Source organism: Hoplias malabaricus, chromosome 11 (assembly GCF_029633855.1).
Source record: "Hoplias malabaricus isolate fHopMal1 chromosome 11, fHopMal1.hap1, whole genome shotgun sequence".
NCBI lineage: Eukaryota > Metazoa > Chordata > Actinopteri > Characiformes > Erythrinidae > Hoplias > Hoplias malabaricus.
The window spans coordinates 21,258,137-21,279,073 of record NC_089810.1 but is presented as its reverse complement, the minus strand read 5'-3'; the positions used below and the strand labels follow the sequence as shown (position 1 = coordinate 21,279,073).

Here is a 20,937-nt window from a genome sequence, read left to right as displayed (position 1 = left end):
TTTTAAAGAAGGACATTTGATTAGTACAAGTACTGGTTGATAATCAGGCTATGGAATTTTCACCATTCTCTTGATGTGAACCATTGAATTCATGTGGAAGTGATGTACACATGATCTTGATTGGTGCATCAATTCCATCTGTGAATGAACTTGATTCAGTATTAAATAAATAAATGTCAAAGTTTTAATCCAGTAACTCCAGGATGGTAGTCTTATGGGAGATGGCAGAATGTAAATATGATGAGCATTAGATGTTTATGAATTCCTTCCAGATGATTTTGGACACCTTCTATTAGACTTGGTTAAGGTTTTGATATCTTTTAATATGTCAGGGAAGCCACTGACCTTGTTCCTCTGGTTTAATTTAATAAGATGGATGCAGTAATTGGTTTGTTTTAAGCTGTGCTGACTTATAAGTAAGGGTAGAGTGTGTATGTTGTGAATGAGATCAAGGTTTTGACAGTTCTGTCCACTTTGGTCCTTCAGAGGGGATCAGAGCAGGGCAGATTATCACTGAAGGAAGTGGATGTTTATGTGCCTGTGCTTGAAGTGTTAAAAACGTTTGACTAAAATATACACCAGTGAATACACTGGACTTAATACCTTGACACTACCCCCTCCTCTCTCTTGAAGAAGCTGGCTTGCCTGGCACATCTCTCTGAGCTTTATGAGCATAGAGTCATGGTCAGTATTTATAGAGCAGATGTGGGAGTTTGAAGGCAGTCTATTAGGACATGTGTCAGACAGGCGTGGAGGGTTTTGATGTCTCTGTCTGCTTCATATTTGTGAGTGCGTCTTCTAAAAATAACTGGATAGTTTTACATATGTGACATGGGACAGAGGGTTATTTTCTTCAAAAACTCTTTTGTATCCAAGTGGGTTTTGTTCCTCTGGCCTGTGTTGACATACTCACATGATTTTTGTTGTGGTTTGGTGCTCTATGGGATAGGTTTAGGCCTCCGTGTTTGTGGAAAGCATTGTTTTGTTGTTTTGGATCCCATTTTATGCTATATATCCAAATATTTTTAGACATCTGCTTGTCTAGTGCTTCTTTGCTGTAGTTCTGTAGCTCTAGAAGCCTTTACGCTACATGAAGGAACTTTGTTGTGAGAATTTTAGTGCATTAAGGCATTTCTGTGGGATGATTATTGTGATATTCAGAATATAAATCCCCTTTTAACAAATTTCAGAAGTAGAAAATGGTGGTTAATCGTTCCAGACAATACTTTCATTGCTATATACAGTACCAGTCAAATGTTTGGACATGCCCACTTTGGGAGGGTTTCCTTTGTTTTGAACTATATTTCATATATTGTGAATGTGCACATTCAATGGTTTTTCTCAGTTTTTTATTATTTTCTAACATCATAAATGAATATGGAATGCATTAAAACTATGAAGGAACACAAATGGAATCATGTAGTAAACAAAAAAGTGTTAAACAAACCATAATATATTTTATATTTTAGATTCTTCAAAGTAGCCACCTTTTGCTTTGATGACAGCTTTGCACACTCTCTGCGTTCTCTCAGTCAGCTTCATGAGGTCAGGACCAGGTGGTTTTCAGTGAACAGCTGTGGCCTCATCAAGAGTTAATTTGTAGAACTGCTCGCCTTCTTAATGTGTTTGAGACCGTAACTTGGGTAGTCCATAAGTAGGGCTTGTACACAGTTCTCTACATTGAATAGCCCTATTCCACCAATGACTAATGAGATGATAAATAAATGTGTGTGTGTGTGTGTGTGTATATATAATATATATATATATATATATATATATAAAATATATATATATATATATATATATATATATATAAAATATGTGTAATACTGAGTCATAGTATTAGCAAAATTGATTTTATGATTAGATTTAGAGCGAGTGTAACACAAAAAAAATGAAAATGAAATTAAATGAAGAATTTCAAGGGTTGAACTTATGAGAAATTTTGTAAGTTATAAACAAAGTGACCAGCACAAAGATTCTACAGTGGACTAGTTAGAAAAGGTGTCATCTTGTATTTTAGGAATGATGAAACTACCTGGAGCTTTGTATTCTCTGTGGTAGAGGGATATAGGGAGGACAGGGGGTCTCAGACCTCCTTGGGTTGAGTTGTAGTAATTGGGTACTGTTTTAATGATGACCCTGGGGCTTGTTTGTGTGACTTGTGTTTATGCTTAGACCTTCCTTGATTCCTTTGTGTGTGTGTCTGTGTCTGTTTGTAAGGTTCTTCTGTGTGATCTCTGCAGCTTGTGGTGGAGAGGCAGGGGCATGTAATCCTCTTTACCTTGCTCTGACACATAGACCAAGTTTCTGCGCAGGCGTGTATGTGTGTGTTTGAGGCGTGTAGTGTACAGTTAATCTGCCTGGGTGCTCTGGACTGGCAGATGGCATGTATCCGTGCCAGCCATCTGGAGTGTAGGGCACGGGTGAGAATTGGTGCAGGAGATTAGCGTCAGCTTCACACTTACTTCAGTCCACTCACTTCTAGCACATTGTCATAGGAATCGACAAACATATCAGAGTGAACTGACACAGTGATATTACCCTGAATGTCTACTACTGTTCAAATGTGGCATTCCAACCTAATATTAAAGTTTAATATTTGATTTGTTGTTTTGTGAGGTACAGTGTTTTGTACTCACTGTATCCACTTCAGACAAGCACTGTATCCTTTAATTTTATTTGTTTAACAGATAGATAACAGTTAGGAAATTTTTATTATCAGATGCCATGTTTTCTTTCATTCTTTCACTACATTACCCAGCATGCATTCTGCATATTCCTCATAAAGCCATTGGGAATCCCTGTAGTGTCAGCCACTCCTGACCGCTAGCCTAGCCACTGATCTAAAGGTGTATGTAATACTAACTAGCATTAGTGATCATCAAACAAAATAAGATTTTAACACAATTAGCATAAATTAGCACAAAATGAATGCTAGAGGAAAGCATTTCTTACCATTTTAGCCAAAAACAAAGAAAAGGCAAAAGATAAAATGACCCCTATCTTGTTTGTTACACTCTTCATCTGATCATTTGAGTAATTTATGTAATGACAAATAAAATAAAATAAAATAAAACAAAATAGCTGCAATAACTAACACTGATCTTAGCTGTTTATCCTCAAGATACATCCTCATACAGATATTTTTTTAACATGAGCATTTCAAACTGACTACAGCAGCTACACTGTAAAAAAGCAAGTATGAAAACCTAAATATTTAATTGCTAAATATAAAAAGCTTATTTATACATATTCAGAATTCAGTTGCAGAGAAATGTATATAATTATTGTACTATGTAGATAATTGTATTATATAATTGTATGTGGTTGTAAAATATTCATTCATTCATTTAAATAATTAATTTGCTGTAACCACTTCAGCTTGATCAGTGTCACATTTACATGGCAGTGTACATATTAACACCTTTCTTGCAGTCTGAATTTCTTAGAAGACAGTGTGATAAATTCCACATTAATATCATTGGGCAAAGTTTCAAGGTCATTAATTATGATATGAGTTTAGAAATAGACTAAGATTATCTCTAATATAATATTATTATATTTCTAGTTTAATTTGAATACCAATGTTATTTTATTTTTCTTGTTAAATCTGCATTTCTCAGAAAAACAATTCTTACTAATTTATTCATGTCAGAAACAGTACAAAATTAAAACTATTTTTAAAACAGCTTTCAGACATATGCTCTTTAACGTTTTAAAACCGCTGGTGTTATATAAAGAATATCATCATTGTCGTCATTACCACAAGTGTTGGCTAGAGAGGATCTGCAGCGAAAGAGACAGAGAGAAAGAGAATGTCAACACACATTAGACGAACCTGGATCTGTGAGAGAATAGTACACCATGTTCAGCCTCGTCCTGCAGAAAATAGGAAGGGTGAGAAAGAGGTCATCAGTGAGATAAAAGATAGAAGCAGAAGTGAGGCAGAAAGGAAAATGTCTGGAGTTCAAGGTGCTACAATGAGACAAAGAATTACATCAAAGTAATTTCTATCCAAATGACAAATTACCATTTTCTATTGGTTCATAAATTCCACCATCATATTTCGAGCTCTCTGGCGTGCTTGAAAGTGGTCTGATGTGTTTACAAAGCTCCAGTGCCTGTAAATTAGTAGAAAAATTAACAGGCTCAGTCTGATATGCTCAGTCTGAAAGTGCTACAAAGTTTCTGTGATAATTCAAAAAGTGAATAAAAACTAACAGACAAATTAAACTTTATTCCATCTACAAAAAGGCAGAGATTAGAACTGCGTTACACAACAATCGTATTCGTAACAATCGTAACAATTTTACTTGTCCGAATTCAGTAAATTCTACATATAATGTGCTCATTTTCAGGTAATATTCTTACTTCTGTGGTTGTATATAGTGTTCAAAAGCTGTGGATCTACCAAAATGTCAGATGACAAACAAAATGTTTTTTTTATTTCCTAAGTGAAAGTAGTTTTACAGAAACACTGTGCATATAAAAACAACGATTCTTTTAAAAAACATATTCAAATTTAATGCAGCATGAATTATACCATCTTCCATAAACTTTGCATAGCCAACATTTTTAAGTCAGTAATTATTCCATCAATAAACAGAAATAGATTCCAGTTGTCAGCAAAATTATCATTTTCACTTTTCATTTTTCTGTTATTTTCAGTGCATCTAATAACATTTTCAGGGGTGCACACACTTGAATACCACTGTTTAAGAGATTAACAGATGTGTGTACTTTAGCAATTCACATTGAGTTAATGCTCTCCTTGTTCTTAATGTCTTTAATTAGATGTTAGTGACAGCACCAGGAGATTTTGCTGCTGCTTACGTCTCACTTTTAATATTTAATGTTTTATTTTAGATCAAATAGAGAGCTGTACAAACTCCAGTTCATGTGATATTTGATGCCTGATCTAAGGACTTCCACTGACATATCACGAAGGGAAATGAATTTATGGAATATTTTAATTAGTCACTAGTTATAGATTACTTTAATATTATTCTAGTCTGCATATGTTTAAAATCTGAAAGAGAAAGAGTGAAAGCAATTCCAAAAGCTAAGCTTCCCATTGTATGTGGGTCTGGCTCCTTGTAAAGTGTGTGTGTGTGTGTGTGTGTGTGTGTGTGTGTGTGCTTGTTTTGGCACATGTTTAAGGACCTATATTTCTACCAGTAATAGGATTTTCATTGGTCCTCAAATGAAGACGGGTTAATTTTTACCACACATTCAACATGCTTTGATAAATCCAAATGTTGCCTTTTGTTTAAGGTTATTGGCAGTATAGTGTAGAAGTTCTTAATACATTTGTCTGTGGAGTTCCTCACATGTAGCGTGAGACCAGTTTGAGTGTGTCTTTTGTGGCAAGGTAATGCAAAGCACATCTGGAAAGGGACAAGAGGAGTATGGGGTATTTTTAGCAGCAGTGCTTGATCCCCTTGGCAGGAAGTCTCAGAGTAAACAGTCTTTTACGCAGAGACGTGTATCTACCTACACACACACACACACACACACACACACACACACACACACACAAATAATCAGACACCCCTAAATTTCCTCAAGCTTAGAGACAGTCTAGAGTAATTTAGAGCCGACGGACCATATGATTCCAGCCAGCGTAATCAACATTTTTACATGCGTATAACTTTTAAAACCCCCGCACATAAAACATGCTACTTAAAGATACGATAAGAGGGAAGTACCAGAGTCTGTGCATGTATGAGATCATCTGTGAATGCTTTAAGCCTCTGGGTTTCACAGATTCACATTAAAGAGAATTATAGGGTGGCAGTTCAAACACTCTGCTTTTCATCAGTATGTCATTAGCTGCCTCCATTGTGGAACATATAATTTCTCATTGCAAATACATCTTGAATCATACCTCAACAAAAAACTGTAAATAGTTCAACCTGGCAGCATGTACAAATTCACATTCAGGTGATTTAAAAAAAATTCTGCTCAGATATAGGGGCTTGTTTGGCTCTAGGTTTCAGACACAGAGGAATTATGCCTCTGCCCCACCCCCAACGTCCAATACAACCTCTACCAGCTGAGACCCCAAAACAAAAACGGCCACTCCCACTGGTGAATAATTTTAAATCCCAGTGGATCCACATACACTATGTTTCAAGCTCATAAATGTGTAATGGAAAGTGTGAATGTGCTCTCATTTGGTGGTAAGAAAAAAATGTATTTAATTTACTTGAAAATGCATTATTATTTACACGTGAATACAATGTATTGCATCACTCACAATATGCCAACATTCTTCACAGCAATTACATCACTTTTTCAATATGTGTCACCTGTGCATCAGTGGTTCACAGCCCCATCCGTGATAGCATTCTCCAACCCTGGTCCTAGGGTTCTCTTCAGGCTGTGAAAAAAAAATTTAACTCAAGAAAGTATTGTAATAAAGTGTTTTTTGCACCAATAAGGGGATACACCAGGAGCAGTGCAGGGTTTACATGCAGTATTTTATTATTTTAGTATCTTAGACTTTTAGTCTATTTTGAAAAATACCATTTTTATGTCTATGTCTCTGTCAATGTTTAGAAACAATTGTGAAGAGATCCAGAAAATTTGTTCAGTTTCAGATTTGATACAAGGTCTCATTTCTTTAAGCTTTGTAGCTGAATCTTAGTAATTTAAATGGAAACTTGGCTGTGCACACCTAACCGTTACCTTGTCTTTAACCATGGGAAATGTTCTGTGGTAGACACAGCTGGAGAGAGCGCATACCTTGTTAGCTAAAGTTGTTTAGGGCAGAATAAGGCCTTTGTGCTGCATTAAGTTGTGTGTTTTTGAGAGAGAGAGAAACAGAGACAGAGAGAGAGAGAGAGAGAGAGAGAGAACTATACGAAGCTGCAGGCAGACTGGAGTGAGACATCCATGAATAATTCTGTTTGACTTACTCACACTGATGCGCTGTTGCAGTGCCAGGCATTGAGCAGCTCTTCGGCAAGCCCTGGAGAGAAACCATGGAGACTGCAGGCCTACACACACACACACACACACACACAAACACACACACACACACACTGAGCCCCAGAGTGACTGGCAGCCTTGACTGCACCTGCACATGTACACGCGCGTCAGGGAGTAAGAGCAGGTGTCAGGGGAGCAGGGAGCAAATGAGGGTATTTAAAGGGAGAGTAAGAGAGAGGGAGCATGAAAGTCATGCAGAAGAACTTCAGCTAAATATGGACATGTGATGATATGCTGTTATTATTTTATCATTTTTAAACATTTTCTGAGTATTGCCAACACTTCAACAACACTGACCAAATTATTAGTGATTAGTAGTTGTTTGTGTTTTTGTCTGTGGTTTTGTCCTGTTGTAAAGGAGGTCATGAGTTTGAATCCCACACTTCTAGTGAGTGTAATTAATCGTATTTGAATGAATATACACTACTGTGCAAACGTTTTAGGCACCAGAGAATATGAGACTAATAAAGCAGTTTATGTCAACAGTAAGTGTTTATTTGCTAAAAAAAAACAACAACAAATAACCCCCAACATTAGAATAAAACCAAATAACATTATTCCAGTGAGTGTGATATTGTGTGTGTGAATGTGTTTGTTTAATTTTTTCCAAATCTCTCCTTGTGGAAGAGGTTATCATCCAATTCCTAGTTTTACTGGTTAATAAATAGTGACTTTTAATAATGTGTGCTGTTGATTTAACAAATTCATGCAATCAAGGAGAATCTGAACAAAACATTGTTCTTCAAACTCACTCACACCTACTATTTATTGAAAAAAAAAACTTCTTATTTGTTTTATATTATTGTTTATTTTTTTGGATTTACTGTGATTATATATAACTTTATACAAGCACCACTCTTACTGAGAAGGCATTAGTTTAAATGTATATAATTATCTTAGGCGCCTAAGACTTCGGCACAATATTGTATGTAAAATAAAAAAGAAGAAAAAAAAAAAACAAATAAAGATGCAGATAGCTGAAGGAAATGCATATCTACAATGTCCATTGAAACCTGGAATGTCATCTAACGGGATTTGCATTACAAAGAATATTGGTTATATGAAAACTTTTGTCTGAAGTTGCTACTTATTTCACACAATTACAGATGTAAACCTACTTTCTTTATACTTGTTATACAGTTGTGTTGTGCTGCATTTGTCCCTAAAGAAAAAGTAAACATGGTCATACATTATAATGTATTTTATATGTTTAACAGGTGACACAGTGGCACAACAGGTAGTTGTGAGTTCTATCCCTGCCTCGGGTTATTGTCTGTGAGGGGTTTGGTGTGTTGTCTCAGTGTCTGTGTGGGTTTCCTTCAGGTGCTCTATTTTCTTTCCACAAGTTAATAGTTTTATTGGCTTTGTGAAAATGCCCATAGGTGTGAGTTGTGTGTGATTTTCCTGTCTTTCACTCAGTGGCTGTGGGTTTGCTCATACATCAAGTGCTGATTTAAGTACTTTTAGAAAAGATGTGTCTTCTGTTGTCGTCTGTAGACAACATGCGACTCTGCGGTTCTGACACTTGAGAGGCTCCATCATTATTAGCGTGGCTTTTTATTATTATTATTATTATTATTAAAGTTGATCTGTGGTTTGCTATAATGTGTGGTGTGTGTTTGTTTGTAGACATTATGCTGAGATTGACAGAATATAATATGTTTTTGCACTTACATTACAATTACATAAATAAGGTGAAATTTGGTTTAGAGCTGGATTTGAAATTGTCTGCTGCAGGACTGTTATGGGAGGTGCACTTTTCAACCATCAGTGCTCCAGAGCAGAATGTTTTCCTGTTATAGACTTATAAAACAGATGTCACAAAACCTCCCCACAACATGAACTGAGATTCATAATGTTAACCCTTTAAACTCATCTTACCCCAACCATATGTCCAACATTTTCTCCTTTTGATTTTTAAAAGCTATAAAACAGTTATCATTTGATTTTCCATAACTGTTTATATATATATATATATATATATATATATATATATATATATATATATTATCCTTGTTTCAGCAGACTCTTTTTGTTACTATGGATTAAAATTCTTCTTAAGATTAAAGGGATCTCTACACTGACGGACCATTGTGTGTTATGCCTCATTCACGAACCAAATTGACTTAAATACTGCTCTCTGTTTAATGGGTCCTTTAAGGATTATTAGTTATTAATGGAAGAATTTTCCTCAGATTTTAACAGTGATTTCAAAGGTGCTTTTTAAAATACCTTTCCTCTTTCAAAGAGATAAGGACCTAGTTTTGTATGGATGCAGAATGGACATATATTCCTGTAAGTTCACCGAAGAGTAATTTACCAGTGAGACAGTGGCAGAATTATTATGTGTAGCCCTCAAGTGTGCCCCTTGCCCCTTGCTGTTCCAAATCCACTAAATGGTTTTCCCAGGTACGGGCAGGTGCTGGCAAAAGCAGAAGCTGAATTGAGTGTCTCAGGATGAAGCGTGTGATTGGAGGAAGACAGTGAGAGTGTGTGATTGGAGGAAAGCTGTGGAGAGTGTGTGTCTGCTCAGGGCTGGAGGCCAGGGGACTCCTGCATTCAGGAAATCTCTCGGCGCCTTCAGGATGGAGCTGTCAGCTGATCCCTCAAGGGAGGGGAAGGGAAAAGGAAGCTGGCAGGTGTGTATGTGTGTGTGTTTGTGTGTGTAACATTGTAACATTGGGATGGTCTGGTTTTGAGATAAAAAGACTGACCTCCCCAAATGCAGAGAGGAGAGAAAAGAAAGGGAATAACATCTCAGTAATGAGTCTGTTGTAGGCAGTTGAGTGAACCTAATTACATTTGTGCTGATTCAAGACTTTGTCAGCAAAGGGATGCTGGATATAAATGAAAGTGCTTACATCGGTGTGTCTGTATGGAACCTGTGAGTTGCTGGATAGAAATTGCTGTGTTCTCAGGGACAAACAGTAGGTGTGGCTATTTTTTCCATATCATTTCCGAAACGCCTTCAGCTGGCTGGTCTTTCACCTCTGTTTCCTCTCAGTGTCACCTGGGCTGAAGCACAGTTGTCTCACTCAGTGGATTAGGGTACAGCATAAGTATACAGAGTGAATCAAGATTAAGATAGACAGTGGACTAAAATTCACCAGCACCCGTTATAAATGTAAATACACCTCCGTGGATCCAGATGTTTCAGGATTATTCTAAACTGTGTTATCTTTAAAAAGTCACCTGTAGCTTTATATCTTAATTGTCTTTAAAAGTACTTACCAGGCATAAACTCTCCTTGTTCCAATTCTTGCCCTGAGCCCTAAGACCTTCCTTTAAGTGTGCACTTTGATGACTTTGTCAAAGAGTGAACATATAGGGTGCTAAGGTTCAAGTGTTTAAGGGGCTGAAATTAGGACCCACTTCACCTCGCGTTCCTTCTGCGGTGTCCATAAACACCATTAACAGTGGTCTAAAGCTAAGCTGGGCTTAACTTTACAGTGGTTTACAAAAATGATTTGAAAGTCGTTACAATTTATATTTTATAATTATCATTATTGATGTGTAGCAGCAATTCTTTGAGGAGCCTTCTCTTCTCTGCTCTATATGGGGAATATATATATAAACAAACTGAAACACCTGTGATTTTAGTGTGGGAGGTTTCATGGCTAAGTTGGACCAGGCTGGTGGACAATCTTCTTTAATTGCACATTGCACCAGTAAGAGCAGAGTGTAAAGGTTCAATTAGCAGAGGGTAAGAGCACAGTTTTGCTCAAAATATTGCAGTGCACACAACATTATGGGTGACATACCACAGATCAAAAGAGGACAAATTGTTGGTGCATGTCTTGCTGGCACATCTGTGACCAAGACAGCAAGTCTTTGTGATGTATCAAGAGCCACGGTATCCAGGGTAATGTCAGCATACCACCAAGAAGGACGAAACACATCTAACAGGATTAACTGTGGACACAAGAGGAAGCTGTCTGAAAGGGATGTTCGGGTGCAAACCCGGATTGTATCCAAAAAACATAAAATCACGGCTGCCCAAATCACGGCAGAATTAAATGTGCACCTCAACTCTCCTGTTTCCACCAGAACTGTTCTTCGGGAGCTCCACAGGGTCAATATACACGGCCGGGCTGCTATAGCCAAACCTTTGGTCACTCAGGCCAATGCCAAACGTTGGTTTCAATGGTGCAAGGAGCGCAAATCTTGGGCTGTGGACAACGTGGAACATGTATTGTTCTCTGATGAGTCCACCTTTACTGTTTTCCCCACGTCCGGGAGAGTTATGGTGTGGAAGAGCCCCAAAGAAGTGTACCACCCAGACTGTTGCATGCCCAGAGTGAAGCATGGGGGTGGATCAGTGATGGTTTGGGCTGGCATTCCCTTGGCCCAGTACTTGTGCTAGATGGGCGCGTCTCTGCCAAGGACTACCGAACCATTCTGGAGGACCATGTGCATCCAATGGTTCAAACATTGTGTCCTGAAGGCGGTGCCATATATCAGGAAGACAATGCACCAATACACACAGCAAGACTGGTGAAAGATTGGTTTGATGAACATGAAAGTGAAGTTGAACATCTCCCATGGCCTGCACAGTCACCAGATCTAAATATCATTGAGCCACTTTGGGGTGTTTTGGAGGAGCGAGTCAAGAAACGTTTTCCTCCACCAGCATCACGTAGTGACCTGGCCACTATCCTGCAAGAAGAATGGCTTAAAAATCCCTCTGACCACTGTGCAGGACTTTTATATGTCATTCCCAAGACGAATTGACGCTGTATTGGCCACAAAAGGAGGCCCTACACCATACTAATAATATTATTGTGGTCTAAAACCAGGTGTTTCAGTTTCATTGTCCAATCTCTGTGTATGTGTATATATATATATATATATATATATATAAACTTTAAGTTCAGTATATACACAGCTTAATTTACATTTATACTGTACACAAAATATTGCACTGTAGAAATATACAAGTGTTAATGCATATAACTAGGAAAAGGTAATTGTATATATTACTTTCACAATAGCAAATGAGTGCAGGAGTTCGAAAGTATTGTGACAAAGACCTGGAGGGTGCAGTAAACACAGTTCCAGTGGTAAAGTGCAGGTGCAGATTTGTAAGATGGATGATTGTGGTGACTGTTGTCCAGATCACTGTACTACTGACTTCAGCTTCCTGATGGCCTGGTGGAAGAAGATGTCTCAGAACCAGCTCGTCCTGGACTGCATTCTTCTGTATCTCCTGCCACCAGGCAGCAGTGAGAACAGACAGTGGCTTGGATGCATGGATTCTCCCAGTCTTCCTCAGACAGTGGCTGGAGGTTTGGGAGCTGAACTTCGGTGATGTGCCGGGCTGTGCACACTAACGTCTGCAGAGCTTTCCCCTCAAGAGCAGCGCAGTTCCTGTAGGACACAAACACACTATACATACCAAACTGTTACTGCATTTCTGTATTCATTTGCACAGCTTTTCAGTTTAAATTTACACAAAAACAAGCAAAAAGTCTGGATTTATTACAGCTGCAACAGAGCAAGTGGTTTGCTCAGTATTTTAAACAAGATTGTGACTGGAACTACATTCCATACATTCCATTAATAATCAGATGTTTATATAGAAATATAAGTATTTCTGCATAAATGACTGGTTTCCAGCGATGTCCTGTCCTTTTATCAAGTATATAGTACATCTGGTTGATAAAATGTAATCGTGAATAAAACTAAATTTCAGAAATGTTACAGTTAAAATATTATCTTTTCGGATCATGTCAAAAATGATTGTAGTTGCTCATAAGGGTTAATATTTCTCTGTTTCTGAGGCATCTTTTTACTGGTTTATATGAGGAACATCACTGGTTCCCAGTGGAACATCGGAAATTCCGTGGAAATTCCCCTCTAGAAAGTGTCTTTGAAGCGGACGTATGAGAGGGTGAATTAAGTGTGTATGGGAGGTTTGTATTCACACGTATTGGGAAAAATTGAAGACTTGGGACAACCTACACTCTGGCACACTTCAGCAGGCATGTGCAAACAAAGGGTGTTTAGGACAGGGAAACTGATAAAAACATGTCACATCTCTGTGGGAAGTATTTAATTCATTCATTCATTATCTGTAACTGCTTATCCAATTCAGGGTCGCGGTGGGTCCAGAGCCTACCTGGAATCATTGGGCGCAAGGCAGGAATACACCCTGGAGGGGGTGCCAGTCCTTCACAGGGCAACACAGACACACACACATTCACTCACACCTACCCACCAATCCACCTACCAACGTGTGTTTATGGACTGTGGGAGGAAACCGGAAGGAAACCCGGAGGAAACCCACGCAGACATGGGGAGAACACACCAACTCCTCACAGACAGTCACCCAGAGCAGGAATCGAACACACAACCTCCAGGTCCCTGGAGCTGTGTGACTGCAACACTACCTGCTGCACCACCGTGCCGCCCTGTGTGAAGTATTTGTTAGTTGCTATTTATTTCTAGAAAATTGACCACTCCCCATGTCACAGAGAAATGTAAACAGCATTTTCACTAACAGCCCTTAGCAGGGATTCAGATAATTACATGCAATTACATTTTTGGTCTAAAGAAATTGTTAGTTTGAGGTAAAACTGGATTTTAATGAAGTGAAAGTTCTTAGATTGCTTTTTTGGATGAAGGTGCATTGTGAATCTCATTCTGAGCAGATGTAGCCAGTGGAAAGAGATTTACTCCGGCTTGACGCAGTGTGGTGAGCTTGTGTTCAGCTGAGTGTGTTGGGTAGTGCGTGCTGCTGGAGTAGACCAGGTTACACCAGGCCTCTCCCATTCTCTCCTGCAATAATGGTGTTTAGGAAACAGAGCGGACAGGAAAGGCAGACACAGCGATGAAGAATAGAGGGATATCCCTTCACTGCACTCCCTCCTTTTCCCTTTGGACCAGCTGCGACAAGAGGGAAAGGGTAAAGAGGAGGGGCAGACTAAACCTTTCTCCGCACACGCACAAACACACACAAACATATCGTCACTATCAAATTAAAGTATCTCCAGTTTTAACAGTTTTTGTTTACTACATCGTTTGAACACATTGCCATCCTTCACACTGTGAACATTTCATAATAAATAGGACCAATAGGAATAATTAAAAATGGCTTGGAATTAAATGTTTACTTTGACTTCCAATGAAAGTTAAGAAGGTGTTTTCCTCCTCCTGTAAAGTTACCATTTTAGGAGATAATAGTTTTTCATGGAAAGATATTAACTCATGTAATGAAGGCATATATTCATATATGCATGCATATTGCTGCTGTTAGGAAAAACAATGTATTCCAAGAATAATATAATATTCAGTAATATAATTTAAGCTTAATACAGCATCAAATTCACCTTTGTGTGACTTTAGTCTCTGGAACAAAACAAGGATCCAATGGTGCCTTTAATTCCTGAGTCTTATTTAAAGTCATAGGGGACATTTACTTAATTAACATATAGATTGCATAGATCACAGAGATAAAATATAAAAAAAAACACTAAACCTGTTTGTATAAATGACTAATCAATCTTCATATCCTTGCTCTGAGAGCTGGTGTGTCCTACTAGTCTAGATAAGTACAGTGCTACTGTAGCCCCTATCAGACGGGGGAAATCTTGGCTGAGCTTTACTGCATGAGGGCCCAGACTGATCTTTACAGCTTAAGACCCCATTTTAATTACACTTGGCTGGAGTGGAAAATAATGCTACCAAGTCATTATTCCCAGGGTCACCGCAGTAGCGATTGTTTCTTGATGCATCAAAGCCATGGTGGGAAGGAAGTGGGTTGACTGGAGCCAGGAGGGTCTTTATTTAACCAACAGAAAGCCAAGCATTGACTTGGCCCTTGGGATTTCTTTTTTTTTCTTGTCTATTTGTGCAAGTTTTATATCCAACTGTTGGTTTCTATGGTAACTACATTTTACCATTTTGTTTCTAAAACTGATTAAACTGATTAAAAAGTGTTCACAATTATATTTTGGACAATTAATCTGGTCAGGTTCTCCCCATTCATGCAATAGCACAGGCTTATCTGTCATTTTCTTAAACAAAATGTGCCCCCCCTTAAATTATTAAAGTAAATTTTCATTTTAATAATTAATTTATTATAATAAAATACCTTAACATATAACATACTAAGGGTTTCTACTATATATTTATATATACATATAGTAGAATAATATCTACTTCCTACTGCCCACTTGAATAAATTAAAAAATAATAAACTTTGCTTTTTAGTAACAAAAGTGTTGGAAAGCCTAATGTAATCATAGGTAATAGACCCCTTTAAAGGTCATAGTCAGAACAGAATGAAATATATCTTTATATCCTTTCTATGATTGAATTAATGTTTTACAGGTGCTACCCGGGACATAGGCTCTGCTCTGACCCGGATGTGCATGCGCCATCGCAGCATTGAGGCCAAACTGCGACACTTCACCAAGTGAGTCATCAATACAATTAAGTTCTTATAACTTTCATCCCTGCCTCCCATCCAGTTAAGCGCCAGAGCAAAGTCAGGGACCATGCCAGGCATTGATTTTCCACTGCCTGGATGACCTTAGACTTTCATCGACCTGTCCACTGCTTTAAGGCTCTGATGGGTTATTTTTGCAGTGAGTGAATTTACACTCAGATTACTGCCAGAGTGCTCTCTGACGTTGAATGAGCGTTCATATGTACCTTCGTTATTCAATGTTTTGTACTGATGCTATAATGCAATTATTCACATTTATTTTGTGGATTGTTCTAGCAAACCATTATGTCTTTCCTATTCAACCAGTGCTCTTATGGAGAGACTGATCACACCACTCCAGGACAAGATAGAGGAGTGGAAGAAGACTGCAGCACTTCTAGATAAAGACCATGCCAAAGGTATGCTTTAAAACATGTTTCTTTACTTTAATTTAACGTAATATTTGATTCTAAGTGATTTCTAACCATTTGAACATCTACAATGTACTGCACAATATGTTGATTGTATTGAACATTAATTCTCTTACACTTTTCTGTCATCATCTGCAGAGTACAAACGATCTCGGCAGGAGATCAAGAAAAAGTCCTCTGACACACTGAAACTGCAGAAAAAGGCCAGAAAAGGTCTGTTTTACTCTTCCACTCCCTCCCTTCCACTCTAAAGCTGCTACTTTACTCTCTGTAGTCTGAACTGCTGGCTCAGTTATTGTTGTGTGAGGATGAATGTGGTCCTCACGTTGAGCATTTGAGCACAGTATGAGTCTGAGATAAGGACCAGATCCTTTCTGCTGGTTGGGTAAATCAGGTTACACTTATGGCGCTTTTCCACTTCATAGAACCTACACGTCTCTACTGGACTAGGTTTTCAGTCCCAGCTCGTGCTGAGTAGGTACTAAAAGGTGACGTGTAAACCTTGCAGAGCGATGATTGGCGAGAGCCATTTCAATCACCACGAAATGCTGAGCTCATTCAACTCCAGCACAAACTCGCTTCTTGTAAAATCTCTTAAATAAATACAGCAGCTTTCTCATTTATTTTTATCAGACTCACGGGTGTTTTGAAGAGGTTTATATGTTCCTTGGGTCGTTGGCCGACGAAAATTTCTAGTTAAAGCCGAACATACACTGAAAAATTGATCTTTGAGAACTGGGGCGCGGAGCCGTGTTCAGTCCAAAAAACAAAAGCAACACGCGAATACACGATGAGTAAACAGCACCTAACTTTTGTTGTGGTTTTTGAAAACCCAGCGATTCCTGTCAGAGACGGGGTTTTGCATCGTCACCTGGTCCATTTCGCGGGGGGAACTGCCAGTGGAAAAGAGACAAGCTTTAAGTTTAGATAAGGGTTACAGATGAAGGTCAGAGGGCTGCAGCATACGCAATGACAACTGGCTTTCTCAGTCTACTCACCAGCACCATCTGCTGGAGACAACACTTATTTTAAAACCAGACCATTTTACAGAATTCATTGAGTGCTGATATAAATTAAATGTCGATACAGTCTCAGCACAGCTCATATAAGGAGCAGGGAAATTTAAACATGAAAATGAAAACCATGCATGTCCCAAAACAGTATCTTAAAAAGATATTGTTGTTTATTAAATTAAAACTTAAAACAATACTGGAATTTTTTTTTGAAGCACAAAGATGTAATAGAGGATAAATGAATTTAATTCTACAGCAGCAGTCAACCTGATTCAGATTAGTCTGTTTTGAAGTAGGATACCTGCTTTTGTTTATTGCTTCTTTGTAGTAAAATGATGAATGTCAATGTTATCTGATTGAACTTGTAATTACCTGCTTGCAGTGGCATTTGCTTGCTTCCTTCTGCAGTCTTTTCTCTTATATATATGCTATTTGTCTTACCCTCCTGCTCTCTCTCTCTCACACTCTCTTGCTCGCTTGCCCTGTGCACCCTATAAACTTTAGAGCTCCCAGGTATGTATTTCAGCAGTAGTTTCTTACCTCTCCTCATTCTGCTTCAGCCAGTAGACTAGACTCCATTTCATTTCACTCAAGAGGTTTTACCTCTCCCTCAGGTTTGATTTTATTTTATTTTTTTTGGTTGTTGTGTCTGATAAACACGTCTAGTGCATGTCTACCATTTTTACGCATTACTATTCTCCATCCCAGACATAACATGATTCCATTACATGATAATATACCCCAGAGTAAGGAACTGTGCAATCTTCTAAACACTGTGTTTGTATGGGTCCGCCAGTGTCACTGTCCGTGTAACCGCCCAGGTACTTCAGCCATAATATATTAGTGAAGCTGTTTCCTACATGGAAGCCAGCAATGTTCTGTCATTCTGTTGACATTCTGCTCTGTAATCGGTTTTCATCAGAGAGAGTGACCTCATGTGGAACATCTGTGCTGACATCCTCTTCAAACATCTCATGTGTTCTCATCTGTCATAACTGCTGCCTAACTGGCTCATATTACAGTTCTGTGGCATCTGTCTGTGCATGATGACTGAATTAGTGTTCCATAATACATTGATTATGATTCACTTCCTCTTTAACTTGTAATCTCTCTCTCTCTCTCTCTCTCTCAGGTCGAGGAGGCCTGCAGCCTCAGCTGGACAGTGCTATGCAGGATGTGAGTGATATGTACCTGCTGATGGAGGAGACAGAGAAGCAGGCAGTGCGCCGAGCCCTCCTCGAGGAGAGGGGACGCTACTGCACCTTCATCAGCTTCCTTCAACCTGTGGTGGTGAGTGAAGGGAACATGACACTCTTCTCCAACTATTCTTCATCATGTTATGAATAAGCCATCTACTTGGCTGACATCTAGTGGCCATCTTGTTCGGTGTATGATGAGTCTGAACTGTTTTTATATGCTTGTGATTATCAGAATGGAGAGATTGCTATGCTGGGTGAGGTCACTCATCTCCAGGCCATTATTGATGACCTCAATGTGTTGACCACTGATCCACACAAGCTGCCAGAGGCTAGTGAACAGGTGCTTGTGAATGGTTTTTGTTGTTTCTTGTGGTTGTCCAAAGAAAATTGTTTCTTTTTTTCAATTTACATTTCTCTGAAACTTTTATTCACATCATTTTCTGTTTAAAATAATCTGGGCATCAAATCTCTGTACGCTAACTTGCATTAAATATGAAAACGTTTGCCTTCTCCTGTAAATGTACAGCTGTTCTCTGTTATAAACAATGCAATCACATACATGTGTTGTGTTAATACATATTATAAGCCTTATATATCTCCTAGGCACTAGATTCTAGGTTTCATGTTGCTGGCAGTCAGGTGAAATCACTGTCCTTTGTCATTAAGTATCCTTCTTTAGCTTGTAACATATGCTTTGCTCCACCAGGTGATTTTGGATCTGAAGGGTTCTGACTACAGCTGGTCCTACCAGACTCCTCCCTCCTCCCCCAGCAGCACAGGCTCCAGAAAGAGCAGCTTGTGCAGGTGCTCATCTTCTCACATCAGTACATTGGCCTTATATTACTGTGACTTAAAATCTCACACAGGATTTATTCACTGGTTTTCATTCATGCAGTTAATCGTTTTAAAGTGTTGCTAGTGTGTGGGCTCCTGTGTGGCATGCCCTGCCTATTTGTACACACAGGGGAAATTTAACAACTGGGAATTAATGTCACTGAAGCGATAATTGTGCCAAATAATTGAACAAAAACATATATGCATGTACTTAGAACTACCACATGACCAGTTAAGGCTTAATTAATTAAACTTTGCTTCCCACATTAATTAAATATTGGTTAAAAACCTAAGGGCTTCTATAGTATGGTGTTATAATAAATAGCTGCTTTAAGTATTCAAAACTGAATTTTGTACATTTGAGCCCTATGAGGGCAGCACGGTGGCGCAGCAGGTAGTGTCGCAGTCACACAGCTCCAGGGGCCTGGAGGTTGTGGGTTCGATTCCCGCTCCGGGTGACTGTCTGTGAGGAGTTGGTATGTTCTCCCTGTGTCCGTGTGGGTTTCCTCTGGGTGCTCGGGTTTCCTCCCACAGTCCAAAAACACACATTGGTAGGTGGATTGGTGACTCAAAAAGTGTCTGTAGATGTGTGTCTGTGTTGCCCTGTGAAGGACTGGCGCCCCCTCCAGGGTGTGTTCCCGCCTTGCGCCCAATGATTCCAGGTAGGCTCTGGACCCACCGTGACCCTGAACTGGATAAGCGATTACAGATAATGAATGAATGAATGAAACCTATGAATCTGATATCATAGCTTTCAAATGTACAAAATTCAGTTTTTAATTATTTTTATAGTTTAATTATATTTATATGGCATTTGATAAATTTTAAATATTTATTTAATATGTATTTCATTAATTTGATTTGTAACAATGGTATGTGGTTTGAAACAGAGGTCAACAGTTTGGGGTTCCCATTCCTGTCTGGAGATTCTGGGTAGGCTCTGGACTCAGCCCTGTCCTGACTAATATATGACAGGGCACCCAATGTGCAGAATTTATTTAGACTGTTGAATTAACTAATATTTCAGGACAGAATAATAAGTCCTGAAATTAATGTCAAAATAAAGGCTTATGTATTCAGAATGCTCTAAAACTTCGTGTGTGTTTTGCAGTTTGGTGCATCTACCACCAGGTGGAGCTCATCGTCTGAGCAGTGTCTCCTCTCATGATTCTGGATTCATCTCTCAAGATGCCAACATGCACTCCAAACCTCCATCTCCAATGCCCTCAGACATTACCAGCCAGGTGACTTACTGTTTACACCAATACGAACACTACACTGTCTCTTTAGAATGGCATTGATACCTGATCTCATAATCTATATCTTTGACTGGTATTTTAATACAGAAATCATCCAGTTCTGCATCCTCTGAAGCCTCAGAGACCTGTCAGTCAGTTAGTGAGTGTGGATCTCCCACAACAGTGAGTATTACAGCCTACAACATAAGCTGCAAGCCCAGCTCTTCATGGCAAACAACTACATCGAAACATTTTTATTGCATTCATTGCCTTCATTCTATTGTAATCTTTATTCTTTAACTTCAATTAATCCCCTATTTTCATTTGAACTGTTTAATTTGCCTAAGTTTTGCATCTCTTACATTTATAATTTTGCTTCTGTTGCTGCCTTGTAGAGGTCAATGGAGTCTGTCCTCCATAAACATTCTGACCATCTGACAAAATGTCATTCCGTCTTCACAGTTTGGCTCATCCTTCGCAACTTTCCGCCCTGCTCACACTTATAATGGCTCCATCAGGCCTCTCTCTTTCATAGTTCCTGCGTCCCCATCCTTTAATCATTCCCCTGGATCAAACTCCCCCTCACCCACATCAAAAGTTCCTCACTGGAAGGTTTGTTTTCATTTTGACCATTTGTTCATATTTCACTTAAGTTTTTATTAATTTGCTTAATAATTTTTCATGTTCTCTTTTCATTTAAGTACACTTCAAATAATGGCACCTACACCATATATCCAGAAGTTTGAGGAAACAAAGCTATATGGGTATAAAGTCCCCCCAGCACTGGGCTGTGAAGGA

The 20,937-nt window shown here is 38.7% G+C and overlaps 1 protein-coding gene and 1 long non-coding RNA gene across 7 annotated transcripts in view; one reads left to right on the top strand and one right to left on the bottom strand.

Annotated features, from left to right (window-relative positions):
* Positions 1-20,937, top strand: part of mtss1la (MTSS I-BAR domain containing 2a) — a 39,224-nt gene that overhangs the window by 13,873 nt on the left and 4,414 nt on the right. For 2 of the 5 annotated variants that reach the window (XM_066685293.1, XM_066685292.1), the window contains exons 4-12: positions 15,328-15,412; positions 15,752-15,843; positions 15,994-16,068; positions 18,001-18,158; positions 18,300-18,407; positions 18,774-18,871; positions 20,013-20,145; positions 20,248-20,322; positions 20,602-20,751. In XM_066685293.1, coding sequence (XP_066541390.1) covers positions 15,328-15,412; positions 15,752-15,843; positions 15,994-16,068; positions 18,001-18,158; positions 18,300-18,407; positions 18,774-18,871; positions 20,013-20,145; positions 20,248-20,322; positions 20,602-20,751 — 974 coding nt within the window. Of the gene's footprint in view, positions 1-9,585; positions 9,636-15,327; positions 15,413-15,751; positions 15,844-15,993; positions 16,069-18,000; positions 18,159-18,299; positions 18,408-18,773; positions 18,872-20,012; positions 20,146-20,247; positions 20,323-20,601; positions 20,752-20,937 lie in introns of those variants that run through there. The other 3 variants (XM_066685295.1, XM_066685294.1, XM_066685296.1) reach the window with 2 other exon arrangements.
* Positions 3,734-10,505, bottom strand: LOC136709787 (uncharacterized). Of its 2 annotated transcripts, XR_010804530.1 has the most exons (6): positions 10,228-10,505; positions 9,858-10,011; positions 6,924-7,004; positions 6,315-6,385; positions 4,034-4,124; positions 3,734-3,882 (listed from the first exon to the last, which is right to left on the bottom strand). It is a non-coding gene; the product is annotated as an uncharacterized lncRNA (long non-coding RNA). The 2 variants fall into 2 exon arrangements; XR_010804531.1 differs by lacking the exons at positions 3,734-3,882; positions 4,034-4,124 and adding an exon at positions 4,402-5,496.